This window comes from Antechinus flavipes, chromosome 3 (assembly GCF_016432865.1).
Source record: "Antechinus flavipes isolate AdamAnt ecotype Samford, QLD, Australia chromosome 3, AdamAnt_v2, whole genome shotgun sequence".
Classification (NCBI taxonomy): domain Eukaryota; kingdom Metazoa; phylum Chordata; class Mammalia; order Dasyuromorphia; family Dasyuridae; genus Antechinus; species Antechinus flavipes.
The window spans coordinates 456,410,167-456,435,405 of record NC_067400.1 but is presented as its reverse complement, the minus strand read 5'-3'; the positions used below and the strand labels follow the sequence as shown (position 1 = coordinate 456,435,405).

The 25,239-nt window shown below is 34.1% G+C and overlaps 1 protein-coding gene across 1 annotated transcript in view; it reads right to left on the bottom strand.

Moving 5' to 3' along the window:
• Positions 1-25,239, bottom strand: part of FLT1 (fms related receptor tyrosine kinase 1) — a 174,844-nt gene that overhangs the window by 75,152 nt on the left and 74,453 nt on the right. The window contains exons 11-14 of the mRNA XM_051986524.1: positions 22,963-23,077; positions 14,057-14,165; positions 6,924-7,232; positions 1,661-1,807 (exon numbers count right to left, since the gene is read on the bottom strand). Of these exons, the coding sequence (XP_051842484.1) occupies positions 1,661-1,807; positions 6,924-7,232; positions 14,057-14,165; positions 22,963-23,077 (680 nt within the window). The remainder of the gene's footprint in view (positions 1-1,660; positions 1,808-6,923; positions 7,233-14,056; positions 14,166-22,962; positions 23,078-25,239) is intronic.

Below are 25,239 nucleotides of genomic sequence, written 5' to 3'. Positions count from 1 at the left end.
TTATCTTGCTAGATTTTGTCTAGTTCTAGAATCTTAAGAGCTTCTGGGGTTCTCATTTCTATCTTGTGCTGCATTCACTCTCAACTCTTTATTATCCATAAATTTGATAAGCAAATCTATTTATCTTCCTTCAAATCTGTGATTTTTTTTTTAAAAGCTGGAACAGAAAAGAGACTTCTGCATAGCTATGAGAGGCTACTACATGGTTTCAGGAACATAATCAAAATAGATTATGTTGGAAATTAGAAAAAGGGAAGTACTTAACAGGAATTAGAAGAGAAACTCCTTTCTGTACGATTTGGTTTATATGACAATTTTATAGAATGCCAATTTGCAAATTGTGGCAAGGGGCAAATGCTTTCATGATGTAGATCTAGTTATTAGAAGGCATACAAATGACAGGCTGCTACTTGTTGGAATTGCTCTAAAACTTAGGAAAGACAGGTACAATGTTCACACAAGCCAATGAACGTCTCATATAACCAATGAAAATAGAAAGGTGATTTTGAAGTATCTTTTTTTTAAGGGGGGAAAAAATTGGTTCCACTCCTATTGAATTGAGATTTTTGCAACATCTTTGAATCTCTTGGAAAATTAGATTTGTTGTGAAGGTAAAAAGGAAAACAATTTAATTGGGCAAAATTCAGTTTTCTGAGATTTATATAGATCATGGATACAAACTTCTGGAGCAACTCTGAACTTAGAATCAAGGGATTTCTACTTGAGTCTGATGTTGACACTTATTAGCTCTGTGACCCAAGGCAAATCATTTAACCTTCATGGGCAGAGTTATTTCCTCTGTAAATTGAGAGGGAGAGTAATACTTATACCACCTATTCCTTATGGGATCATCTTGAGGAAGGCATCCTGTAAACTTTTAAAACATTGCATAAATATGGGCCTACTATCACCACCATTATTATTCTTTCTTCAAGACCAGAGATCATAACTTTCCAGTTTTCAGGTTTGGTTTTTAGTGGTTTGCCAATCATTGTTTGTGCTCCAATTGTCTAACTGTTTGAGCAGACTGATAGAGTCACATTAAGTTAAAACTACAAAGTAGTGTTCCGGTTAATGTTTAACAACCGACTTTCTGAATAAGAAAGTCTATGTATAGCACATTTTAAAATTTAATTTGCATTAACTCCCCCCAACCCCTCATCATTTTCTTAAATCTAGAATTCAACAAACCTATAAGTCAAGTTCATACCTGGCTCTTGTACATCCCTGGTAATATTCAATGTTAAGTTGAAAAGTTAGTGTCGGCATTCTTTATTATTAATTGTTGATGTTACAACCCGAAGGAGAGCAAATATTCTGGTGTAGGCAATTCAATTGCAAAAATTCTATCACTGTCAGTTACTAACACATCAGAACAGGGATTCTTAAACTGGGATCTGTGAATAATTCCAGTGAATCCATTTATTTGGATGGTAAAAAACATACATAAATGTTTCAATATAGCCACTTTTCTTCATAATCTTATATATTTTGCTTAATGCTTTTAAAAACATGATTCTGAGAAGGGGGGGGGTATATATGGACTTTACCAGACTGCCAGAGGGATCTATGATGTAAAACCTTTATCCAGGGAGGAAAAATTTCAGGGGAGGATCAATGGAGAACTGGAAAGAGGAAAGATGAGTTAGGAGCCGCTTACCTGGCTCTTGCTGTATTTCATGGTTGTTTTTAAACCAGGTTATCTGTGGTTCTGGCACACCTTTTGCCTGACAGTCTAAAGTGGTGGAGTTGCTGATGGCCACTATCTGATCACTGAGGTTACGGAGGAGGTAAGGTGCTTCCTGATCTAGTAAATAAAGAAAGGGAGCTTTGGTTATTCATCAGGTTTCATCTGATTTTCAGATTCATGATCATCATTTTAAATATAAATTACAACTATTAAAGTGAATTGTGAAAGCATTCCACACCAAACTTTATTGATGTTCACACACTATCTTTTTGTTCTCCAGTGTCTATGGTGAACAAATTTCCTCTCCGGAGGCTAATACTATGACACTAAATTAAAAACCATGACATAAAGAGTATTAAGCAAGGCCTAATAATAGCAGGTTCTTATCATATTTTATTTCAAAGATGTTGGTACACTACAATTTCACTAATTCATTTTCTTCTCCTGAGAAGCTCTAGTTCTAGAAACCAAGGATCCAGAACTATTGTTAAGAGACATGACTTAGCAACATAGTTTAATTTAGGATTATAGTGGATTTTGGGGCAGAAGATATAATTACACATGTATCTTTATTGGAGTGTGTGTGTGTGTGTGTGTGTGTGTGTGTGTGTGTGTAAACCCCTCAAATAGCTACAATTTCAGGAAGATTTACTTTAAGAGTACTATTTTCTAGAAGAGATATTGCAGACCTAAAAACCTGATAAAATGCTAAAGGGCAAAATAAATAAATAAGCAAATTGCTATTTATGTATACAGCAAGTATTGTGATTTTTGAAGATAATGGTTCAAAATGTCTTTCCATTTAAACTTGCATCCCAGCATAATTTTCAAGGCAACAGACAAAACAGGTATTTTGTTAAGTGTGGCAGCTTTATTGATTATTTCTCCCCACTTCTCCCCTCCTCCCCCAGTGCAGGAGAGTCCAAAGGACCAATTCAAGAAGCAGAGGCACAGGTCTGTAGTTTTTTGCACTATATAATAGTACAAATATTATATTTTATATTATCCATTTTATCTCTTAAAACTTACAAATATGATACAATACAATTTATTTTTTAATAAAATGCCAAACAATATAGTACAACAAGATGAATTCTAATACATAGGATGCAATACATTACAACATTAAAAATCCCACACAAGGACAGGAGTACCCCCAATGAATACAGTCTCTCTACAAAGGCAATATTAAGTCAGTCCTGCTGATATGTATACATTCTGTTTATGCTGGTGATAGATTGGCAGCCCAAGTTTCCAAAATGTAAGAGAAACGATAGTGCCTAATGTCTTTTCCCCACCCACCCAAATTACCCTCTTCAGAATATGAAACAGAAATGAAAACATCTTTGGCAAAACTTAAAACATGCTACATCAGTGGTTTCACTCATACAGTATCAGCTTCCTCTGACACTTGCTAACTACTTTGTTTCCCCTTCTTGGTATAATGTAACAATGAAGGCAGCTCAGGAGTGTATACGATGCTGCAAGGGATGATACACTGAAATTATTTATTAATTCTGAGGCACCCTCCAGGATTCTAAAGACTTCCTAAATCCTTTTTAATTCCTTCAGGCAAACTCTGCATCACCACTACTTTATGCAATTTAGAAATTTTATGTGAAAAACACCATCACATAACTTAAAAAAAAAAAAAAAAAACATTGCCGAAGCAGTATAACATGACAAGGTTACTATCTGTTAGGATTAACACTTTCTCATAAATTTAGATTTCTGTAGCTTATTAGTCCTTTGTCCTTTTGTAAAACATGAAGTCTGAAGGCAAATTACAGTATTGACTGGGGTAGAAAGTGGTCTGATTTCCACAATCTTCTTCACACGAGGATGACTGTGTTCATTCATCTGCCAGCCCGGGAGTTTTCTCCTCTAACTGGGCCCCATAGGCAGAAATATTATTATATTCCTTCTTTTGCATTCTGGGCAACGTCTGGTATGCAGCTTTTTTCACTTGAAAACACAGCTGCACATCAAAGGTTTCCAGTTATGACACCATGCCCATGTTTTATCTTTACAAGTTTGACATGTTACAACAGTAAGACCCCAAACATGTCAATGAGGCATGCCACAATAATAAAGAATGGCCATATAATGCAGCTACCATGTCTTGGACTAGTTAGATTTTTTTAAAATTTGAATTCATACATTGACTTTTCATAGTGGGAATTAACTTTGAAGAATCAAGTTTAAGAATGAGACCTAGTCCCCTCTCATCTTAGATGTTTTCCCTGCTCCTTATCCCAGGACATCATATTCCTTATGCTTTTTCTCTTTGATATTAAAGTGGTCTAAATTCTGTGTTTATATCATTACAATTACTTCCAAGGCTACAAAGAAATCAATATAATATTTGAGTTTCTTTACACCAAGATAACTTCTTAATCAAATAAATACCTTTAGGAGGAACATAACCACTTACTCCGCCTAACCACCTCCTTCAGGTCTACCCCTCACACAAGAAAAAGCAGAATGGTAGCAAAATCAAATATGGAATTTCAAATGTGTTTCATGTTAGTGTAGTTGTGGTACAAACACATAGCAGAGTTGATTATTTCTCTGTACACATTTCTAAAAAATGTTCTTCCAAGTGAAAAACCTTTCTTGAGGCTAGTTTTATGATGGGCAAACTTTGTTACATAAATCAACCAGGAAATTATATTTTGTCAGTTCCCATTTTATAACATAACATATTATGATAGTTTTTTTAACAAGAAAGGCATATGGAAACAATGATTATTAGTTTAAACTACTTGATGGAAGTGGATAAAAATTTCCAGAAGATGGTAAGATGTGGCTGATGTTCAGTCCAAGATGAGGAGGTTCAGGAGTAACATGTTCTAGCTGGATGCCCATCACTAAAGACAGTTCTTCCAAGTCCTATATTCCTAGGAGTGTTAATGAATAGTTACTTTTGTTTATTTTTCATAATGAGGGTCCCAAATTCTGTTCTGAGGATGCATTTTCACAACTATTCTGGAGGCCAGAGGACCAAAGAAACCATGTGGGCAGCTTTGATTTTAGCAGTTTTCCATAAATACAAAGCACTTGGCCTCCACACAGACCAGGGATTAAGGAACCAGCCTCATATCCCTTCTCCATCTCTAGTATTTTCTTTGAGCTTTCTTGTCACCTTCTTCCCACCATCAAACTATTATCATTGTTTTTTTTTCTTTTTCTTTTATGAGACTCCCTGGCAAGAATCAATTACCCTGTGAACAAGAGTTATAATGGAATTCATAAAATAAAATGCCCATCCCTTATAATGCCCATCCCTTCATAATGCCCACCTCCCTTCTGGAAAGCATTCTCTCCACAACCACCACCAAAGAGGGAGAGTTTTGTATATCTTTTTTTATTTTATTTTTCCAGAGGAGGACAATGCTAAGTACTGCTGGCCAGTTTGCCACATTTCAAAAGCAAGCCCCAATTCTTTCATTTACTTTTTTTTTTTTTTTTTTGCTTGAGCAAAATTTAAGGCCCCAAGTTCTGTGGTACAAAGGCATTGTTCTCAGAAGGCTAATATACCAACTTAAAATGAACAAAAAAGCTAGGCTAGAGGGTTATAGGTAAAATTTCAAGACACAATTGATTATTCTTTCCTTTGGGCTGACAACTTCCAGGTTACTAATTGTTTTCCAAGCATATTAGGCTCCATAAAATTGGCATTCTGGGGAAATGCTATTGTTTACTCTTTCACACTTGACAAAAGCAATTCCCATGTGAAAGACAAGTTTAGCCGTGGGACAGAGCTGGTTACCTAAAGGAGGAAACCGTCTGGTGAGTTCCCAAGCACGAGAAGTTGTCATGTTGTCACCCTCTTGTTTAGCTGCTCAGCTACTTTGTTTCCCTGCGGTGGCTATTTTAGTCACTATAGCTTGTTTTGCTATGGCTCATACCAGTACATATAATGATCAATCATAAATGAAATCAACATAATAAAGCATTACCAGACCTGTGGAAAACAGGCACCTTTTTTTCTCAAGTGCAGACTTCTTTTTATTATTATAATAAGACACTAAAACCTCTCCTGAAAAAAAAAATCGACCATAACCGCCACCGCCACTACAAATGCTAAAAACACTCTAGTATTTGTGTATTTTTAAATGACCTTTAATGTTAATTCTTTAGTCTTGCCGTTTCTTAATCCCCATAAAAAATCCCATTAACACTTGCATATGGGGAGGGTGGGATTATTTTTTAATTTAGGGTAATCAATAAACCTCCAACTATATAATAACCTTTATCTCCTTGATAGACTGAAAGTAGTGGGTCTTTCTTTGAATGACATCATTTTAACATGATAAAGTCTTTTAAAAGAACACACAGGAAACAAAAGCATCAAATTGGAGGCATAATCCATTCATGGTCCAGGAACCCAGTCTAAGACAAGGAATCTGCACAAAATGGAACTGTCAACTACCTGGATGTATATTAGATGAAAACAATGGGGACCATCCATTTGCACTTAACATTGGTTCATAGTTCTAGAATCTCTGAGCTATATCAACATTTTGCAGCTTTGGGGCCTCATTTAGAAGTTATAGAAATAATGTGCTTAATGTAGAAAAGCATTTCAAATAAATAAGCATGGTAATGTGCTAATAATAAGCAGGTGATATTTACAAGACAAGATAGGATGAAAAAAATACAAAGCCAAACCAGATTGAGGTCCAGAGTCTCAAATTCAACTGTACTCATTCTGAGCTGGAAAATTAACTTATTCGTGTCCATCTTTGGCAGAAACCATCATTTGTTTAAATTATTCAGTTTATGCAGCTTTAACACTTTTTTTTAAAGAAGTTGGCATCAAAGTGGAAGCAAAAGATCAGTCCCAAGTTGTTGCTTATCAGTCAGGAGAAGACAGCAAAGAACAAAAACAACACAGAGAATGCAGGTCAGGGATCCTCCAAATCCAAACGTGCACCAAGTTGGTCAAAGAAAGCAGACCTATTAGAACTGAATTGGAAGCCCATAGGTTGGTATTTTGGTGTCTCATTATTACTGGCATCATCTCCAAACCCCTTTTGGGAGGAGCACCTCCTCAGAGCCTGAAAGGTAGCAACAGTGACAAGAAATCAAGGTGATATGAGACAACTGTTACTTTTTTTTTTTAAATGAGTCCTTTAATGTTTTACATTATTTTGTGTGGTACAATCATTCCTTGTGCTTTTAAATTTGGAGATCCGAGAGAAAACAGCCTTTTTGTTGCAGTGCTCACCTCTAATTGTAACTTCTTTCTTTTGAAGAATTTCTTCCCCGGTATAAATGTTCCTGGCTCTGCAGGCATAGGTGCCTGAATCTTCCAGGGAAACATTCTTGATAGTGAGATTGAGTATTATAGAGTACTCCATGGTGATGGCCATTTTTTGTTTACTGATGCTATGGTGCATTGTTCTATTGTTCACTGTTCGCAGCAAAATCCAAGTAATGTCTCTGTATAAGAATTTGCTGACCATGCAAGATAATTTCAAATCCTCTCCTTCAGCGGGCATTTTTTCCAAGTTAACATGAAATCCATTGGGCACATCTACAAATGAAAATGAAAAAAGATCATTTTCTAGAAGAATCAATGTTTTACTACCACGTATTTCTTGATTGTGACAAGGATCTCCTAATCTGTTCTTGTCTGAGAATTTACAGTCTCCCAAAGAAAAGAGAGTCCTTTTTTTTTCCTATTCTTTGGCAATGAATAAAATGTGGCACAGAAAGACCAAGTTGTCCAAAGTCTTATATAGTCACTGGTGAAGCAGGAAATAGAACCCAGAACTCTCAAGTCTGCATTCAAAAGCATAAGGATGACAATTTCCCCCTTGGACCAAAGGGTATCTTCAGAGTTAATTTTTCTTTTTTTTTTTTAAACTTGGGTAGAGCTCATTCTTGAGAACTTTCTCAAATATAATATTCACCCTGGCAAGGGGGAAGCTGAATTGAAGATAAGGATGTAGCTGTCTACATGGAAAGCCAACTATACTTTCAATTAATCAATAAGAATTTATTCTAAAATATAAATCATTGTTCTGGCCTTTGGGGATAGAAAAAAATTAAATGGCCAAAATGATCTTAAAAGATTACAGGCTTTAGAAGTTAATCAATTAACAAGTATTTATCAAATGCCTCCTAAAAGCTAGTACACTATAGTAGGCACCTTGGATATAGTTACAAAGAATGAAACAAGGCTTATATTCTAATAGAGGCGATAAATACATATAAAACGTGTGTGTGTGTGTGTGTGTGTGTGTGTGTGTGTATGTGTAATAGCATAAATATAAACACAAATTATAAAAAAGTTGCTAAAAAGGGCAGCTAGATGGCATAGTGGATAAAGCACAGGACCCTGAAGTCAGGAGGATCTGGCTGTAGATACTTAACACATCCTAGCTGTGTGACCCTGGGCAAGTCACTCAATCCCAATTGCCTCACCAAAAAAAAAAAAAAAAAGTTGCTAAATACAAGATTTGGGGGAAGGGCACTGGATGTTGAAGGGACCAGAATCATTAGATGACTATGGATAAATCAGTGCTTTATGTATTTTATGTTCTTTAAATGAAATCACTCTTTCACATGGCTTTTATTTGATGGACAGTCAGAATCCAAATGCTTTCTCAAGTTGTTTCCATTTGTTTATGTTGGTATAGCTAGGCAAAGAAAGGTAGTAGCTCTTATTAAGATCAATTTTTTTTGGAAAGTTATTCATTTAGGAGTTTTGGTGTGCTTGTCTCTCTCCATTGGGCACTTCTTATAGAATTAGGAAAGACCTGGATGAGATCAAATCCCACCCATTATGCCTCTTAGCTATGTGACTTTGACAAAATCACTTCAACCCCTGAGCCTCGTCTCCTATATCTAAAATTGAAGAGACATTATTTATGTTTAAATATTTAGCACTTATTTATTAATATTATATTTGTTCTGTATGTATTTTTATGGGACAGCTAGGTGGCGCAATGGATAGAGTACTGGAATTGGAATCAGGAAGACCCATTTTCATGACTTTAAATCCAGTCTCAGTCACTTACTAGTAGGGTATGTCACTTAACCCTGTTTGCCTCTGTTTCCTCATCTATAAAATGAGTTGGAGAAAAAATGGCAAACTATTCCAATATCTTTGCCAAGAAAACTCCAAATGGAGTTATGAAGAACTGGACACAACTAAAAATGACTAATAACAACACTAATGAGGAAATGAATTTTCATAAACATTGCCCAAAGTCCTACTGGCAGTAAGTGGCAGGCTCAGGGCTGGCTGTAAGTTAGGTCTTTGTTACAATTTCAGTGCTCTGTCCATCTCACAAAACCGTCAATCCCACAAGTACCAGGGTGTGCTGGAGAACAATTAGTTAATGGCTTTGGCACCACCTACTGCTTGTTACTGGGTGGCTTGTCAGAATGTGAAGAGAGAATTTGGCCCAACATTTTGCAAAGAGCTTTGAAGATGAAAAGCACTATGTAGTACTATTATTATTATTATCTTTTGCACACAAAGCTATAAAGAAACCTTTAAACCTTAAGGGGACAATGGTCCAAAATTAGATATTATATCAGCTCTTTTCCTAAATCTCAGTTTGCTTGTTTTTCTGATTTCTTAGGTTTGGACTTTATTATAAACTATCTGTCTGAAGAAATGCCAAAGTATTCATTTGAAACCTGGGAACATGTGGGTTGCTGGAGCTTATGAAGTTGTCAATGTTCACAAAGAGTGGGAACCAATGAAAGCTTTCATGCTTCTAAGAGAAGGATTGTAAAACATACCAAGAGATGATAAAGGAGACAGGAATTTTTATCTTGCAAACACTAAGATATTAGAACTAAATCTGCTGGAGCACAGTGTCATTTTATATTTGGTATATGTTGTGCAATTTCTACATAGGCATTAAGTTAGACATGGCATAGCTTTCTAATCAAATTGTTTTAAATATCTCAAACCCTAAATTTTTTATACCTCATCTCAGTGGTGAGAGTCCAAATAAAGCTAACTAACACCACTGAGATCATGTAAAAGAGTTTCTATTTACTTTAGTGATTTGAAACTTCCTGTGGAAATAGCTCCCAGGTTTCCTGATGGAAGATTTTGTTTATCTTTGCCAAGCACCACCAGGAATCTCAAAATAAAATGCATTTAGTGACATTGGGAAACCAGGGAGATAAGGTAGTGCTGTTCCTGTTTCACCCTCAGTAATTGCAAACACACCCATAGTCAAGTTGTGTGCCAGCAAAGGAGCACACACACACACACACACACACACACACACACAGGAAAAAAGAGAAGGACAAATATGTTTTGTGGTTGGCTCACTTTGTAGTAGATGCTGCTTCTGCTATTACTGAAATTCAGATGTTTTAGGTTAGCCATTGATCTCTCAGAAATAATTTTGCATAATTCTTATTATATATTTTGATGCATGGATAAGAAATAGGTTAATTTTTAAAATAACAATAGCAATGATGATGATGATGATGGCTAACATTTACATATAGGGATTTCTCATTGGTTTTGCCCTCCCACATTAATAGGCCACCAGAGAATAAGGAGTTACTATGGTAGGCAAGTTACTCAGACAGAAAGACAAACATCTAATAAAAATAGCTAACATTTATATGGAGCTTTAAGATGTCCAAAGCACTTTTTGTATATTAAATCATCTGATCCTCTAAAGGTGAAGTGGAGGCTATTAGTCTCATTTTACAGATGAGGAAAGCACAGAACTAAATCTGCTGGAGCACAGTGTCATTTTATATTTGGTATGTGTTGTGCAATTTCTACATAGGCATTAAGTTAGACATGGCATAGCTTTCTAATCAAATTGTTTTAAATATCTCAAACCCTAAATTTTTTATACCTCATCTCAATGGTGAGAGTCCAGAGTCATATAACTATTAACATTTGAGGCTGGATTTGAACTTGTCTTCTTGACTCTGCCTTCTATCTCTCAAACAAAAAACAAATTCTGAAAGTTCTAAAGTTAAAATAACATAACCACAACCTAATATCCATCCCACATCCATCCTGTTTGTGGTGTTATATGCCCCAAAGAGGGGGAGAGCTAGGAATCTCTAATTCAAAATAGTAGAGTTCCTACAGGAGTCACTGATCTTCATTTACTAATGGTAAGGATTTGGTTGTTTTGAACCACCTGTTTAACCCAAGTTCTATTTGGTTTAGTTAAACTTCAAGGGGAAAGAAAGGATTAAATTAAGTTTCAGGGGACAAAGGGATGCAGTTGTTAGATTAGAAAGGCTCAAAAAAAATAGAGAGGACAAAGAATCCCAAAGGTAAGACTTTTTTAATGGTTTAGATTGGTACAACAGGCTAATCTGCCAGAGTTCAGGGCATTTGGATGAGGTGAGGAGGCTGAATTGGTAGAGAATTCTACTGTACTGTATAGGTAGAAGACCCTAAAAACTATGGCAGAGAACATGTAAAAAATACTAATCATAAGATCAAATAATTTATATTCAAGGACTGACTTTGATATTTCCTAGTTTTGTGATAATGGAAGTCACTTAGCTTCTCTAATAAGCTTTAGTCTCCTCAGTTGTATATTACTAGAAGAAACCTTGCTAGGTTTCTATTGTGAGGAAGATGCTCTGTGCAGATGAACTATAATCAATATTTTTTCTTTGATCTGAAAAACAATCATGAATCATACTGAGGTTTTATGGAAGGAGGCAATAAAAATAAGATTTTACTAGTAAAAGAAAGTATAGCAAGAAAGGTCACTATACATTTCAGAAGATCCTTTTACCCTAGTGATTTTAAAATTCCTTTTAGTACCAGAGGTAGGAGAGTCATCAATTCTTCTCAAGAGATCTTAACCAGGCAATTCTATAAGGATTAGCATAGGAGTTGGAGATATTTAGCCTGGAAAAAGGGAGTATAAGAAGTGTTTTTGAGACTTTATTTGAATGACAATGATATAGAAGAAAGATTAGAATTGTTTTGCTTTACCCCAGAGGACAAAACTAGGGGGCATGGGTACAGATTTCAGAGAGAAAAATTGGGGTTTGATGGAAGGAAAAAATTTCATGTAGGAAGTTTTACAGAATAGAATGGGCTGCCTCAGGAGTCTTCCTCTCATACATTATCAGGTTAATTTTAGGCAGGATTGTTTTTCAAGTTGGATGAAAGGCCCCTCATCTCTCTTCTAATTTTTTGATTGATTCTGAGGTGAGACTGGAGGGAAGTGGGGAGGATTCTTCCTGAGTTTAGGTCCAGGTCAGTTTTTGCTCAGCTTGGGCTTTTCTTGAGCAAAAGAACAACTAAAAATTGGGTAGGAGAGGCTTGTCCTTTCAAGAGACCTTATAATCCAGAAGCCCATTTGAAGAGTAAGGAGAAAGTAAATTATTCTCCTCCATAAAACTACAGCTTCTTGAAGGCAGGGACTATGTCACTTATTTGTTCTATGTTCCCTGCTGTGTGGTGCCCAGCACATACCAGATTGTCTCTTCTGGCAAAGGGTCTGACAGAACCTTCAAGAAGCATTAGTGTAAACCTTCCCGGGTTTATCCATAAAAGTATTTGGAAGAAATGCTTTGTGGATGAGAAGGACCAGAAAGTAGATGTATCTCATTCATTAACCTGAGAGGCTAAACAGGGTTATAGCTTCAGCTTTGCTTTTGATTCATGGCCAAGACTCACCTGTAAATCTCACTTTCCTAATCTGTAGAATGAGAAGAGTGGATTAGATCAAGGATTATCTTTATTGGGTCCTGGACATTGGCAGACTGGCAAAATCTATGGATCCTTTTTCAGAATCATGTCTTTAAAGGTATGCAATAAAATGCACACAATTACAAGGGGAACCAGTTATAGTGAAATGATTATCAAACTATTTTTAAAAGTCCATAAACCTCAGGTTAAGACCTCTTGGAGAAGATGCTCTTTAAGGTACCTATTATAGCACTTAAGTGGTACAGTGGATAGAGCACAAGCCCTGGATTCAGAAGGACTCTCCTTCCTGAGGTCAAATCTGGCCTCAAAAACTTACTAATTGTGTGACCCTGAGCCAGTCACTTAGACCTGTTTGCTTTAGCTTCCCCATTTGTAAAGTGAGCTGGACAAGGAAATGGCAAAGTACTCCAGTATCTTTGCCAAAAAGCCCCCAATGGGATCATGAAGAGCCAGATAGGACTGAAAAGTGACTGCACAACAAGAAAATACCTTTTAATTTTTAAAGTTCAATGCTCTTCTATTCTGATATTTCCCATGAAGCAGTTTCTCAGATATTGAGTTAGCTAACAAGATGGCCTCTTGCACAATCCAACTACCTATGTATATCTGGGAATAGGATAATTGTGGAGAAATTGAAGATACTCTTTTCATAACTTACTCTGCAGAGCACATATAGTGTGAAGTTTCCAGAGAGTTGGCATTCTGCCCAGACTTCCTCAGATTTTTCTTAGGAGGGGTAGGGGGTGGAGTAGGGCAATTGTTTTTACACTCTGAGCTTCTTACATCCTTCCTGTGCCAGGAGAGTTGCACAGAGAGGGCAATTTGTAGAGCTTGGGCAATATAAAATGTGCAGAAACCATAATTTTTTCAATGAATATGAAGTATCTTATGTTCAAGAACATCCTAAAACACTCTTGATGCCCAAGAAACAAAATCATATTTCATTTTTTAAACCTCTGGATCAATCTGATTTTAAAATACTAGATCCAGATGACTATAAGTGATATTGATTCCACAACATGTGGGGAAATAGTATCAGGAGCCAAAAATCATTTATTCATAATAAATACCATTTGTATATCACTTTAAGGTTTGTACTTTCTTTACAAAAATCTTGTAAGGTAGATAGTATTATTATAGATGAGGCAATTAAGGAGTTGAGGGGTTAAGTGATTTTCTCACAATCACACATCTAAGAAATGTTGAAAACAGGATTAATTCCAAGTCCCTGTTTCTAAGCCCAGTGCTCAAACCTACTGCTTCTATTACTGGCAAAGGAACCATTACTTTCCTGATTAGAAGTCCATGCCATTGAATGACTTATTGCTATTCTATATTGGGGAAGAAAATTCTAAAAAATAATTCACTTCATTTTAGTTAAAAGAATCAGTGACACACTGATTCTTAAGGCATTTCAAAGGATATATAAAATTATGTTTCCAAAAACATAATTTCCTAGGCAGTTTCAAGGCTGATCACAGAATGAAATTTTTCAAAAAATGATCATCTTTCTCCAAGTATAACAATTTATGAATGACATGACATGGCACCGGACTTTAAAAATCCAATTTAGACTCAGAACAGAAAAAAATACCTGCAACAAAGTGAAGTGATCCTAACATAAGTTCAAAGTGGAAGTTCTAAGGTCATTTTTAATGGTGGAGTATCAAGAACTGGCTTACCTGTGACATAAAAGCTAATGTTTCTTTCCACATGTCCAACTTTATTGGAAGCCACACAGCTATAGATTCCAGAAGCTCTAGTGTCTGCCACAACCAGAGTGCTTGCAATCTGTAAAAGACATGGTCAGTTTAGCTGGCATTAGCATAAGAAATTGTTTGAATATTCCCCAAGGGCTCCTTGACCACTAACATGATTGTGTTGTTCCATTCATTCAGTAAAAAGGTAGTGTGGTGGTAATTATCAGAAGGCCATCTCCATGCAGAGCCCCAGAAATAATGGAAAAATAACAGGAAAACTGTTTCTCAAGAGACTCACAGCCTCTCCATACAGATCGAATGAGCGATTCATGCTTATTTGTCTCGTGCTACTGCAGTCATAATTACATTCTATAAAGCCTGAGGTGAGGGATTGCACGTCCCACCCTGGTCTGAGGATCACTGAAAGGAAGGGAAGCAGTGGATGTTTGTTTGGCTGACCCCTAGATCACATGCTCACTGAGGCTTTGCTTTGTTCATCAGTCTTGGTATGGGTACACCAGGTAAACCAAAGTTGTGGTGAACAATCTGCTGAACTGTTTTGTTTATAATATGCTTAAAAGGGATGATGAGTTGTCTTAAAGGGTTATATCCCATGATGAAAACAAACAAACTAGAGGGCAGGGGTTGCTAACAAAGTTAGAATTCACTACAAGATTACTATGTGGCTTTTTAGTAAATATCTCTGAATTTCTTAATCTAGAAATGTAGATTTTTAAGAAGTTATGGTTAAATTGATTTTAAAAATTGAAATGGACAATAAAATTTTTTGTGTTTTCATTTCAGTTGCTTGAGTTGATGATAGGTTTATAGAAATAAGTATGAAAAGTAAGGAAAATAATATTATACATTTGTGTATTTGGGATCACTTTCTGAAATTGTATTTTTTTTTAAAAAGGGATGTTAGTAAAAGTTCATAGTGTTTGAAGCTTAATAGGAATACCTTCTTCCAAAGAAATATTTGTAACATAAAAATATTTAGATAAACAAGTATAATTATTGGTATTTATTAAATCTAATTCAGTATCGAGAATGAATGACATACACATAAATATAAAAAGTCCAAAGCAAGATTATTTGATTTTAGAATCACTGAAAGAAATGTTCAAATTTTTCAAAAACTTTTCAAGTTAAGACTAGTTTCCCCAAATCATAGTAAATTCAAGAAACTGATAAGACTGCAATGATGGTGTGAAGCTATCAGGATATACATACATACATATACATATATGTATGTTGTTAATATAATTACAGAATTTTAGGGCCTACTGCCTTGTAGGCCAAATGCCTCAAAGTAGTTCCCCAAGCTGCTGAACCTATATAATCAGTAAGTAGTTCAAACACTGAGGAAAAGAGAATATGATTATCCACCCCCCATTTTTCTAATTACTATTAACAATAAAGATAAAAACAGTATTTTATAGTTTATTCTATAAGTTAAAGACAAAAGTGATTTATTGCTGGAATTTTCAGGGAGAGATAGATTTGGGAATGCATATATTTTTCGTTCTTAGTGAATCCTAATGTACCAAGAAACAGAATCAAGAAAAGCAGCTAGACAAAGACTACAAGAACAAGGGAAGAATGTAAAGAAGGGCTCAAATGTCTTCCTTCTTCTGATTACTTATTTTTATCAGGGCATTTTCATGAGATAGGGAACAAAAGAATCTAGAAAAATTGTTCCTATTCTCCTCTCAGTCTCTACCCTTCTCTTTTGAGTTCCTTCTCAGTTAATTAAAAAGCTAAACTGAATGAGTTTTAAAAGCTTTCCTCGTATAGTATACCAGCTAAGCAAATGGAAGGATCACTTACCTCTATCAAAGGAAAAACCCAAGAATGTACAATTAATAGGATAGCCCTATCACCTCAAAAATAAGAATAATTCAATCTGATGCAATTTACCCTTAAACATAATAAAATGTATCATATTTCATGATAATTTTAAAATTCTTTCTACACTTAATATGGGAATTTGATTACATTATGTGTATTTGCTGTGAGAGTTTTTATTTTACTTTAAAAATTGTTCATTGTAAGGAGACAGTGAGAAAAAACCTAATAAATGCTTGTAAAATTAACAATAAATAATTAACTAATAATAAGTAATTTTAAAATAATACATATTCCAATAAATGTATTGAAGTCAATATGGGAGTAAAAACTTGTTCAATCTTGTTCAACTTTTCCATGACTACACTGAGGGTTTTCTTGGCAAAGACAATAAAGTAGTTTGTCATGTCCTTTTCCAGATTATTTTACAAACAAGGAAATTGGGGCAAACAAGTTAGGTGACGTGCCCCAAGTCATATAGCTACTAAGTGTCGGAGACTGGACTTGAATTCTGGTGCTCTTAACTCAAGCTAGTGCTCTATCCACTGTGCCTACCATGACACAAAATAAAGAAGAGTTTGAAAACATATAATCAAAAATTGACCAAAACTCTTGATAACCATTTTTGAGTGGCTTTACCAAAGACAGGTCAGGATCCTAGTTTGTCAGCCAAGGAAACTGAGGTTCAGAAAGGTGAAATGAATCATAATCACATAAGGAGTCAACAAATTCTACATTTAACTTAGCATGAATAACTAGCCTCTCTTACTTGCTCCTTTACCACCTAGGGTGTTTCTCTTACTCTACTGAAGATGCTATATAACCTTCTTCAGATAATTGTAACACTGGCCATCAGCCTCCACTTTGAAAATATACAACAGTGAGACTCATCAAATGAATAAATTTCATATTATTAGGAGAAGGTTGTTAGGGGCTATAGCTTACAATTTATTTAACCAGTGGAGTATTCAGATAAAAAAATGACTGGAATTTATAATGTGGATCTCCTAACAATCTTTATTGTTTAGTATCAGCTCTTCCCTGATGAGTTATTTCATAATTAATGATGAAAATCTATAAGGATTAAAGATTGTTGCATACAGAAACAGCTGTTTTTTTCTTTTTTTATTTATGCTGCCATTTTCACTGACAAAAAAGTAAATGCGTTAATGAATATTTAATAAATAAAAATTATAATTGAAAATGCTTAAAATAAAATTCAAGCACTCTGTTTATTCAAAGAAATTCACTACTATATAACAAAATATTTCTCCATAAATTTCTTATTTCTAAAAAAATCAGAATTTTTCACAGAAGTACACATATATAGATTTCCCCCTTAAAAGTACTTTCAGGAGTTTCATAGTTACAAACAAAAATATATAGCTAGATAAAGAAAATTCAACTGTCAATGTATAATTTTATCTTGTTTGAATTGGAAAGTGACTTAATAACTGTTACAAAACTTTAGTTTCATTCTAGAATGGCCTAAAGCATGAGACTTAATGAATTAAATGGTCAATAATAATTTGATACCCAGACCCAAGTCCTGCTGATTTAAGAAATGAATAAAAATAAAATTATGGTAAGAATATAAAGCAAAACTAGTATTTTAAAGAAAAATGTAAAAAAAAAGTTTATTCCATGTAAATTTGAAATTATAATATTGCTTAAAATTTTTTACATTGTGTTCCAAAGGAACATACCACAATTTCTTGTTTTATATATTATTAGTGTTAATTCTATCACTATTTTTCATCCATAATTACATTAAAAAATCAGACACCTATTAGAAAAAAGGAAGAAGCAGAGGAGAATTATTCAAACAAAGCTAGTGCTTAAATCTGTAGTTTTTGTAATCCAACCTACATGAATCTATAGTGATTGTATTATTTGGTTAATTTAGCTGATGAATATTTCATATACAGGGTTTTGGTTGGGATTTTCAGTTCAATTCAATTTAAAGACCCAGTAGATCCATGTTTTTACAAATCAGAATATACATTTTGGGATGCCTCTATAAATTCTCAACCCATATTATGTTGGTAGCTCAAGGGTACATAAAAGTGACAAATCCTTCAGTTTATCTTTGTGAGTTATTTTTTAGATTCCTGAAACACTCATAAAAATTTTAGTCAGGAAGTGTAAAATGGAAATTAATTCATAGTCCTTCCTTCTTCTTTTTCCTCCATGTAGCTGAATTATACAATGTGGTCTTGATAGAATGGACTAGATGGGCCAGCCTCATTTCCAGTACTAGCTTAAAAATATCTATAAATAAAACAGTGATTTTAATCTTAGCCTGCTACTAATATATTTTCCTTTTTAAGTGCTCAAGAGGAATAAAAGTAGACATTCAAAGGTCAAGGAAGAATCTAAAATTAACATAGGGAGGCACATTTTTGTCAATTGATGGGAAAGTAGAACGTGAGAATTAAACTTCTGTTGTGTGTGAGAACTGAGTCACTCAAGCAGTAACTCTGTGATTAAATATTATTGCTTATGTCATATATTTATTTCATTGAAGTACTTAAGTTTTTTAAAGGTGTTTTTGAGATGGTTTCAATGGAAATGTTGTTAAACATTGTAGTTGTCACAGTTTTGATGCCTTGCAGAATTAATAATATAAAAAAAAATTTCTTTGTTCTTTTAACTATCTGAACTCAGGGTTTCTTCTTTTTCCTAATCTGTTCTAATTCTACAAACCCAATAATCTGGCAGCTCCAACAATAAAGTTCAAAACTTCACATTGGTTTTTAGCAGCTCTAACTAATGATTCACTTTTCACAAGTCTTGGCCAAATCCATTCCAAAAGGGAATTGGATTTTATTACCCTGAAAATCCTTCCTTGCTTAGTTTTTTAAAAGAAATAAAGAAAAGAAAGTCACTGAGACCTCTCAGGAATTCACTGGGATAGTTGTGTCATTCAGCTTTTGTCCAGTTACTGTGTGCTACTGGGTACCAATCTGCTTTCTCTTCCATACCATTATAGATGACTGGACTGTGGAAGGATTGATTTGTAGCTACATCATTCCTTGTAGCCTGAGTTGGAATTACTGAAGAAGGGAAAATGCACACTAATTTAAAAAAAAACAAACTGGTGCACATTGATCAGAAATGAATCTACCATTTCTAACTATAGTGAAAAATTTATATAGTTAGATTTTTTCTATGCAAATAAAATTTAACTGAATAAATAAATACTAAGATTTTTCCTAGATCACATTGATCAAAAAAGCATAGATTATAATTTAGATCTATTAGGGAATAGCTTTGTTGCTTTGGGTAATTCACTAAAAGGGGTTGGGTAGCAAAGTAGATAGAGCACTAGACCTGATGGCAAAAGGACCTGAATTTAAATGAGCCTTCAGACATTTTTTGCTAATCAAATCACTTCATCCTATTTGCCTTAGTTTCCTTATTGATAAAATGAGCTGGAGAAGGAAATGGCAAACCACTCCTGTATCTTTGCCAAGAAAACACCAACTCTCAAAGACTTGGATCTTCCTATATAACTGTACAATTCACTAAACTCTGAATCTCACCAAGGCAGCTAAGTGGCATGATAGTGCACATAGCATTTGGTCTGGAGTCAGTAAAATCTACGTTCAAATTCTGCTTCAGACACTTATTAGCAACATGATCCTGGGGTAAGCCACTTAACTTACCTACCTCAATTTCCTCAACTGTAAAATAGGGAATACAATAGTACCCACCTCCCTGGCTTATTATGAAGAGCATATGAGATAACATTTGCCTAAACATCCCAAAATGTGAATTTTGATTTGTTAAAAAAAAAAAGTGCAGTGTCTAGAACTAGAGGCTTAATAAATGCTTATCTTTTATTCTTTTTCATATCTATAAAAAGAAAGTTGTGTGATGCAACCTGTTTTATAGGACTGTTAGGAAGTAAGTATGAGGACAACCTTGAAGTAATATACATTGTATTTACTGTATATGCTATGTAGATATTACAACATTGTATTCACAGTGGATGGCAAGGCATTAAATTCAGATCTGTCTATACCTTACTAGCTGAGTAAACATGGGCAAATCACTGACTTTCTTGGATGCTTGGGAATTTTCCATGACTATTTGTGTCACTGGATACTTCTTCCTTTGGGAGAGGGAATTCCTAATCTTATGAAAATACTTATTTTTAATTTACATAAAAACACATAAATCATCTTTAGAAAGATTTTGGAAAGTCTACTTAAATACACATGTCTTCTTTAGAAAAAAACAGTTACTGAAAGAAAATTACTGCTCTCAATTTGTTTTAAAAATGAATGGCTGTCAACATATGTCAATCAAATTTGGAAGACATCAAATTATATTGTATACTGCATACCTGTATACTATCAATTAGTCAACAGTTTTTGAGCATTTATAGATAACTATCCATTGTAGACAGAAGACAATACAGACTACCTATAAGCATGAACCCTTAGTCCTTCAACCTTGCAAGGGGAAATGTAAACAAATCATTTTCTTCCTCCCTTCCCAACTTCAAACCTTACAGATTATTTCAAGATGACATATTGTTAAGACGAAAGTTCAGTGAGATGGGGAATAATTGGGAAATAATTATGATGTAAAGACAAAAGACATCAAAAAATATTTTAAAAAATAACATATTGATGTAAGCTTATAAGAATTCTAAAATAAATTCCCCATTCTCTATTCCAATAGAGCTTCTGGAATGAATCATAGCCAGTCAGTCAAGAATTACCTATTAGCATTTATGATATGCCAAGGATTGTGCTAAGCTCTGGGTTCACTGATTTAGAGCTAAGAAGATCTTTTAAAGTTGCTATACTAGAGAGCACTTTGGAGATGGCATGTCAGTAACAATTATTACTGGTATTACAAATAAAGACAAACCAAAAAAATATGCAAAAATAGGAGCAGACAATGTTTATTATAAGTGGAAAAGGACAAGTGAAACTGAACATTAGCATTCACTCTGCTCCAAAATATTTCTTGTAGAAAAGTGATATGTAACAGAGTTTGTAGTTAATAAATTTTAAAGCAAATGTCCCTTTTAATGTAATACTAAAATCAAAATATAATACTTGTTTACTCCCTTCCTTATTTTTGTGTTTTATTTAATGTTCTCATTAATACTTAATGACCATTAAGTCTTTTTTATCTTTTTTCCCCTCCCTCCCTTCCTTCCTCTTTTCTTTCTTTCCTTCCTTCCTTTTTTCCTTCCTTCTTTCCTTCCTTCATCTCTTCAAACTGCTGTCATGTCATTGGCTTTCTTAAAACTTAAAAACAATCTCATGAAACAGACTGTAGGAACAAAAGAAATTACACTACTGTTTTAAACAAGCTAAATTTGAGAAGTATCATTAGGTCCTTTGTCAACTTTAAATACAAAGAGCATAAAGAGGCTATACAAATACTTGCATGTTATAGAAATATGTGTTTCTCTCTAGTTTTTATTGTTGAGTTCTTTCAGACCTCTGTGACCACATTTGGAGTTTTTATGGCAAAGACATTGAAGTGATTTGTCATTTGGGTCATACAGTTAGTAAACATCTAAGGCCAGAGCTCAGGTCCTCCTGACGCCACAGCTAGTGCTCTTATCTTCTGAGTCACCTTTTTGCCCTTTCTATACTTGCCATAGTAAATCAAAGCATAGTTTTATAAAGTGGATCGGGATGGAATTTTGAAATTGTGATTTCACTGATATAGGAAACCAATAAAGGAGGTGAACCAAGTTGACCCTCTCTCTGTAATTTATAATCTTAAAGAGTTGGCTAGAATTCGGAGAGATTAAATAATAACAGCTGTAAAAAGAATGGCTAGGATTTTAGATAGCACCTTTAACATTCACAGAATGATTTCAGATGTTATCTTATTTGATCTTCACAAAAACCCTGTGAGACAGGTGCTATTTCCATTTTGAAGTTGAATAAACTGAGATAGCCAGAGGTTAAATGACTTGCCCAGAGCTAGTAAGTGTCTGAGGCAGGATTTGATCTCAGGTATCCTTATGATCCAAGGTAGCTAGATGATACAGATGATACAGATGATACAGATCTAGTGGACAGAATATTGGACTAGACTATGGGCAATTCCCCTAACCTCTCTCTGTTTTTTTTATCAGTAAAATGGGGATAGTACCTATCTAACAGGATTTTCATGAGGATATTATATAAGAAAACATGCTACACACTTTGTAAACTTTATAAAATATAACATAAATTCTAAATTCTATAAATATAACTATTGCTGTTGTTATCCTCATTATTATTATCATTGTCATAAGCTACTTTTCAAGCTAGCTGTCACATTAAAGGTTAAACAAGAGGCAATACTTCTTTTTTAGTTTTATCTACAATGGAACATTGACCACCATCCTTTTATAAATAGGAACTTTAAAAGGAATTATATATTTTTTCCCCTTTTAAAAATTATCATCATTTCTATTCTGGTCAAAATTGGATATTTAACTAAGTCAGGAAAAGGACTAGAGCTGAGATTTGTAAGATTTTACCTTGTTGTAAAGGAGCTTAGCCAGCCCCAGGCAATAATGGCAATGACTTGTAACACTGAGAAGAATAGGTTCATAAATCAATCATCCAGAGACAGCTCATAGCTCTCAATCCAGACAGTTCTTGCCCACAGATGGAATGAAAACATTTGGGGAACAATATTTTATGCAACTCAATTGTTTAGTTTTATCCAAATAAATTCAGTACAATCTCAATTATCTGGCCTACATTTCTTTGGAGGCCTTGTTTATATGTATTATTTTGTTGCATGAGAGGATCTCTTCATTTTTCTTTATTTGAGTAGTAAGCTTACTATTTTGGAATTATAAACATTTATGAAAATATGTCAGTTGAGAAATTTCAGCAGGTCTTTTCACCACTTCAGACAATGCCACTGCTTTATCTAAGATATGTCCCTAAACTACATTAAGTTTTTATATATTTGGATTGTGCCTAACTCTCATAAATCAGAGATTCCAAGTTATTGTTTCACAAGTAATAAAATAGGATATGGTTTTTGCATTTTACAAACAATACCTTATTCTTTCCTTCTATTATGGCCATACGTTGAGTGATAGTCTGGATTCTATTTCCAATATTGCTGTCAGCATCCAAGTTGAAAGATCTGTCACTGTCAGAGCAAAAGTCATACCTGAAAGCACAAAAAAGTTGTCATTAAAATACTGCTTTTTATAGCAGTATCAAGGTCATGATAATACTGGATGAAGACTTAGTGGTATTTTAAGTATTAGTTCTGAGAGTAAATCAGTAAGTTTAAATAACTAAGATGCAAATTTTGTGTAGACCACTTTTTCCATTCTCTGTATAGAAAAACAGTTACATTTGGACAGCTGTGTATATCTTTCATGTAAAATGAATATTCTACCAAAGATGCATTGGCTAAATCTGTAATTTCATCACAGTGAGAAGGAGTTCCAGTGTGGAATCTTATTTTTCACCAACACAGATCAGCAACTAACTTCCAATGGATTTTCTTGTGTCACTGAAAGATTCAATGATTTTCAGGTAATATAAATCAGAAGCAAAACTTTAATCCAAGTCTTACTGACCCCAAGATTGCTTTGCTATGTACCAATTCCATCCTAAGAATCGCAATAAAGGATAAATTAAATAGATAACTAGACAGCTAAAAATCCTTTACCTCAAGATGGTAACATTAAAAAAAAAAAAAAGAACCAACAGACAAAACAACTCAACAACTTTGAAGTTATGTTAAAAAAATTAAAGATCTCATTATATCTAAAAGGAATTGGCTTTATAACAGAAAACTGCATTTATTTTATGGGGCTAATTAGGTACATATGGAAACAAACACCATAGAACTTTTGTGAAATTCAGTTAAAAACGTCTGAACTTTTAGAGTATTTTAGCAAATTACTTCAGCTGAGTCTTAGTCTCATCATCTATCAGATGAAGGGATGGATGAGATGAATGTTTTAAAACTAGTATGTGTTTGATTTTTAAAAATTAATATGTATAATTAATGAAAATATGGGGGAAAAGTAGGCAGAGTTTCACATGTTACGTTCTACTAGAGATCACACCTTCATAGATAACCAACTGACAAAGCAGTATAGAAAACAGAAGATCTCACTGTGTTTATTATTATTGATGACAGGAAAGCATTTGACTCAGATAAAGCATTTGACTTTGTGTGGTGCTTAGAGTAATTGTCTGAAAAATTGTTTTAGATAGTGGTCATGTGGTACACAAGTAGAGTCCTAGAAAGAATCAGAAAAGTTTTCCTGGAGTGAAATAGGAGAAAAAAATGAACCTAAAGGACATTGTGTTAAAAATTACATAAGCAATAATGAAATGCTATGGAAACGTATAAAAGTAATGAAAAATATTCCAAACATAGCATGAAGAAAAAGCAAATAAAATATTTTTAACCATTGATTGATTAATGGAAATATGACCCAACTAAAAAGAAAAATAATTATCTTGTATATTAGTGAATGAGTAATAAAGCTGAAGGACAAAGTCAAAGTTTCAACAAAATATTTTAGTGAAAATTTTATATAATATACGTATTATATAATTATACATATTTTATATGTACACATACATATAATTATACATATACACAATAAATACATATTATATAATATACAATAACACTTTTTAATATATATTATATATCATTGTCCAAAAATAATTCTCAGACTCTGGACACAATTCTCAATTCTTCTTACATTACTAATACTTGCCAAAACTGTAATATCTCAGCAGGCTTTAATTTACTTCCTCCTAAGCAGTGATGCTATTTATTAAACACCATTCTTTTCCTCCTCTTTGGAGCATTTTTAAAAATAATTTTAAAAAATCACACATATATAAAAGTGACTTCTCCCTCCACTATTAATGCTCTCTCTCTTATCATAGTTGATATGCTTAACTTGTACTTTTAACTTCAAACTTTTTTTTTTTTTTTACATTTGATGCTTACATCTACAATGGCTTAAATTTTTTTTGTGCTTGGAATAGGAGATCTTTAATTTTTATTCTAATGTTCAGCATAATGTGGATAATGTGGTTATGGTTCAGGATGTTAATCTCACAGGACTGTCTTCAGGAAATGCAAATCTACACACTAGGGTGAAATAAGACTGGGAAGTTTCCCAGCACAAAGGATGACAGAAGGCTTGCTGTCCAAATTCATAGGCTCAACTCAGTCCTGTTTGACCTTAGATCCATTCCTTTCTTGAATTCGTTCAGCCAGTAATTTTGACATAGCCACACATTATTTCTATAAACTTTAGCAGTGGAAGATTGTAGATGGGTTTCACTCGA